The following is a 4,776-nucleotide window of genomic DNA, read 5'->3' as shown; positions in this document are numbered from 1 at the left end:
CCCAGCTTAACCCGCCCTTCCCCGCTTTGCCCCGCATAGGTTTTTCCCACCCCACAAAGGTGGTAGGGTAAGGATAGGGCAAGATTTTAACCCCGCACCACAGGGCGAGACAAAGATGGGTTTAGACTTTTTAGACCCACCCCGTCCCGCTCGTCCCTGTCCCCATCCCCGCCTCGCCCCGCACCGCGTTGTTAAGGGTTATAATTGTAAATTTTTCATACCCTAAAACCCTACTATTTAAAAAAACATATCAATATTAGCTTATTTTATTCTACCTAATGTAATTCTTTGTCTTTATTTTGTTATGTGTTATACTATGAGTTTTTTTTTTTTTTTTTTTGTGATTGTCTTGTTAAACACTTGGATATAATTCAATTTTTTCTAAAAATTGATTTGATTTGATGGGATAAATTTAGTTGTAATTTCAAGTATATTTTTCTAAATGAAATAGGTTATATTAGAAAAATTGTACTACTTGTAGGGCAAATTTACAAAAAGTTGAGTTTTACGGGATGGGACAGGGCTTCGCGGGGCCCTAAGGGGTGGGGATGGGGCAAGATAAAATCATGCAGGACCGGGACAAAGAGCCCATCCTTTGGCCCCACCCTGTCCCATTGCCATCCTTGTGTGTAATAAATTTTCCTTGAGGTTGAAAAATATTTTCCATCATAAAATATCTTATATTGAAACAAATGCAGCCTAATAGAGCGTTTGAGCTTATCCTACCCACAAGAGAACATCAGCCCAAAACCACCATATGTACCAATTAACCAAACAATAATATCTGCCAAAATGAAGTGGAAGTTGTCATTGGTAACACTTTTATAAAGGAAAATTTATTGTTTCACACTTCCTGAACTACACTACTTCACACAATGTTCACAATTTTTCAAAGCTAATTAAGTATACACATGTTTCAAAAATGTCCACACTTTACACATGATTTAGAAACTGTAGATACAGTTTAGAAGTTAAAACTAAAAACAATCACAACCCTAAAGGAACAACGATGCTCCAAACATTTTGTAAAAAAAAAAGAAAAAATCTCAATACGGTTGAAAAGAGAGAGCAACTTTTGGCGAGATTTTACTTCCTTTTTCACCTTTTAATTATTGATGGAGAGGCTCAGAGGCTGTGGTGGTGTTCAAGAAACTCCACAAATCTGTCTGCATATCAAATATGGTTGTTAATACGTTTTTCCGAAAAGACGTTTTCCTAATTTTTGCGTTAATGAATTGAAACTGATCTAATAATTTCAGTTTTACATGAAAACAACAAGGCATAAATTGTTTTACGCCTCTCAACCCCACATTGACATAGCTCATACATACCGTTGTCTCTACTCCTAGCCATATATAGCCCAATCAAGTCGCCATCACCTCTCCTAGCCCACACATGACACAACCACAATTGCCGTCTCTATTGTTCATTGGTAAGTCTTTTATCTTTTTCTCTCTTCCACTCTCACTCGCAATCCTTCATTTATTTCTTCCTCTTTAATTTCTCTATCAATTTTTTTTTTTTTTTTATAGAAAAATATCCTCTTATGAGTGTTAGGTTTTAGCATCCATTATTTTACATGAAAAGTTTCCTTAAGACGATTGTTACAAAAAACTTTGGTGAATTCTATTCACATATCCTAAGGTTTGGACTAATCTCAACTAGGTCAAATTTTTTTTTTTTTTAATAGAGAAAAATAACTAATCGAATAAGTTTTGAAAAATCTTGAACCTGATTGACATTAATTCAAATCTCATGATATGTTAACGAAATTTTACCAAAAAAATTAATTATTTTTTCTTTTCCTATGAAAAAAATTCCAAATAATATTTTCTAAACTAATATCTTTAAAGCATTTGTTAATCTTTCCTACTTTACATCAATACCTACAATTAGGAGTGTTTACCAAACTACACAAACTATAAAAACCACACCATAACCGCTCGCAAAATAGCATAACTACACCGCACCACAAGTAATAGTGCACCGCACTGCAAAGCGCAGTGCAATTTGTTGTTTTATAATAATAAAACCGCACAAATCGCACCCTCTCTATATATTAATATTTATTTTTTTAATATTAAATATATTATTAATAATTTAATAACCCTAGTTTTTTTTTTAAAAAAAAAAAAGTTTAATAATCATAGCAAGCATTAATTAGAAAAGTCAGACAGCTTAATAGTTTAAAACTTGACAAAAAAAAAAATCAGTTTTAGGCTAGGCAAGAAAGCCAAAAATTTGAAAAATATGTTGACTTCAAAATGCATCTTATACACTGCACCACATATGTGAATTCAAAAATGAAGTGCGGTGCGGTTATGATTTTGGCTAAACTCTAAATCACACAACACCGCACTGCACTGCACATATGACCACAAAAATGAGATATGATGCAATTATAGTTTTAGCTAACTCACTACAAAATGTGGTACTAAAAATTACCCAAAAACGCACCATACCCTAAACACCCCTACCACAATATTAATACAAAAAAAAAAAAAAAAAAAAAAAAGTCCACATTTTGAAAAATAAAAAACTAGATGTATAAAAAAAATAAAATAATTAAAAAAAATTGAGGAAGTTAGAGTATCATTACCCTTTCTTTCTTTTTCACATTTTTGCATGTCGTTCAAGAAATTCAATAAATTTGTCTACATATCGATACTGTAGGTCCGTGTCTCCAAATATGGTAGTCATTTCCTTAGCTTTGTCCCGGTAAGTCTTTCCCTCCTCTTCCTTCATAACCAACGTTAGTGTCTCAGCTATGGAGTCCCTGGTAAAGGACCCATCTTCCTCATTTCTAGGAACTTCAACTCCTACCAGCTTCTCTCCTAAAAACTTTGCGATTGGCCCTTGGTCCACCAAGAAGGGCAACATAATAAGTGCACGTCCGAATTGTAAAGCCTCTGCAACTGAACTCCAACCACAGTGAGTCAAGAATCCCCCAACCGACTCGTGAGCTAATATTCTTAACTGAGGTGCCCAACTTGTCCAAACAACCCCCCGACCTTTTGCTCTTTCCTCGAACCCTTCAGGTAGCTGAACCGAGTCCCCACTGGCCGAGTCACTTTGCTTCCTTAGAGCCCAAAAGAATGGCAACCCTGATTGCTCTAGCCCAAGTGCCAACTCAGTGAGATCTTCTTGACTAGGTCGAACTTCACTTCCGAGTGCTATGTAAACCACTGACCCTTTCTCTTGCTTGTCTAACCACTCAACAATTGAATTCCAAGTGCTATTACCTTCACTGTCACTGCTCTCTTGGGCCGAGGTTGGCAATAAGCCCACAGGAATTACAGGAATGTCATGAAGCTCTCCAAGGAGCTTCACCCATTCATTTTCGATCTCCATGCAAGTTTTGACAGCCAAGGCTTTGGTGCCTGATAACGCGGTCATTAAACGAAATGAGTCAGAAACACGGGAAGAATTTTCTTCAAAGGATTCGAAGATTTTCTTCGCCTCATACAACCGAAACACTATTTTGGTTGGGAAAGAAACCCATTTGGGAGGGACCAGTAAGTGCTGGAGCTCCGTCGGTGGATCATGAGCGTCTTGATTTGTTGGTCCGAATAAACATATTGTTGATGCCTTGAAAATACTGAAGAAGACCCGGGAGATGCCTAGCTTAGTAGCGATTGGTGGTAACCAGTGAGGGGCAAAGTCGTGAATAATCCAATCAGGAGCTGAAGATTCCAAAAAGTGAGACAAAGGCTCTTCGAGACCATCGTGGGCTAGCTTAAGGTAGGGGATTATGTGGTGTGGTACGTCCATGGTAGCCTCTGCGTTTTCTGGCAAGTTCTCTACACGAGGTAAGGGAAGTTTCACTAAAGTTATCGAGGGGGTTAAATGTGGAGGTATACTTGGGAGGCGATCGATGTTTCTTGGTGTGGATATGAATGAAATACGATGACCCTTTTGAGCAATGAGCTTGCTGAGCTCTAAAAATGGGATTATGTGACCGAAGGCTAACCATGGAAACATGGCTATGTGAAGCTTCTTACGCTCAGCCATAGAGTTCATGGGATTGGTAATGGTCTTCTGACTTCTCAGTTTATCTTCTCACTTTTGATGCTCTGCTAAGATAGAAAAAACTAGAAGAATAAAAATGGCATAATCGTCCCATACACTGTGGGTTGGTTTTATTACTTTTTCGATGGCATAATTATTGCTGCTGTAGGGCAAAAGTATGATGTGCCCTGATTTTGGGCTTTTTGTAGTCATTATTGGCCACTGAGGCAAACACACAAGTGGATGTCGACAATATCCAATAGCACATACCTAAAAATGCTTTAGGAACGCTCCATGTAGATAGCAGGCCTTGTTGGACAATAATCACAACATGTGTGTGTTTTGGGGGGTGGAAGTAAGAAAAAAAATCGTCATTCAAGAATCAAGATTAAGGATTATGTTAAGATTAAAATTAAATTAATGCATAATAATAAAATTAGTATCTATTCAGTGTCGAATAAAATTAGACAACAGATGAATTCATCCGTGTATCAAATAGAGTTTGGTATTTCTTTAACATGGTGAAAATCAGATTTAATTGATTTTGTATTAACTTCCATGGCAACTTCCCTTCGATACTAGTAACTTCAAACAGTCAACAGATCACAACCCAGACGATATGTATAGCCCTTTCTTGTAGTCCACCACAAGGCTTCTTTAAGGTATGGGACCCGACGCATGGTAAGGATTGTCGGTGGAGGAAGTTTAGGTAGGCATAAATGCATAACAATTAACGAACATCACAAAATTTATTCAACGAGCCAGATC

At 37.1% G+C, this 4,776-nt stretch overlaps 1 protein-coding gene across 2 annotated transcripts; it reads right to left on the bottom strand.

Moving 5' to 3' along the window:
- Positions 1-822: 822 nt before the first annotated feature.
- Positions 823-4,362, bottom strand: LOC115993790 (putative UDP-rhamnose:rhamnosyltransferase 1). Of its 2 annotated transcripts, none has more exons than XM_031117762.1 (2): positions 2,600-4,362; positions 823-1,166 (listed from the first exon to the last, which is right to left on the bottom strand). In XM_031117762.1, exon 1 carries the CDS (start codon positions 4,018-4,020, stop codon positions 2,614-2,616), a length of 1,407 nt encoding a protein of 468 aa, XP_030973622.1. In that variant the 5' UTR covers positions 4,021-4,362; the 3' UTR covers positions 823-1,166; positions 2,600-2,613. The 2 variants fall into 2 exon arrangements, with proteins under 2 accessions (XP_030973622.1, XP_030973621.1); XM_031117761.1 differs by having other exon boundaries at positions 823-1,162; positions 2,600-4,112.
- Between the last annotated feature and the right edge of the window lie 414 nt (positions 4,363-4,776).

The sequence above is a fragment of the Quercus lobata genome, chromosome 6, assembly GCF_001633185.2.
Source record: "Quercus lobata isolate SW786 chromosome 6, ValleyOak3.0 Primary Assembly, whole genome shotgun sequence".
Classification (NCBI taxonomy): domain Eukaryota; kingdom Viridiplantae; phylum Streptophyta; class Magnoliopsida; order Fagales; family Fagaceae; genus Quercus; species Quercus lobata.
Note: the sequence above shows the minus strand (reverse complement) of the source record. Positions and strands in the feature narration are given on the sequence as shown.

Coding starts and splice junctions, on each gene's coding strand:
- LOC115993790 (XM_031117762.1), bottom strand. CDS start 4,020: ATGAACTCTATGGCTGAGCGTAAGAAGCTTCACATAGCCATGTTTCCA.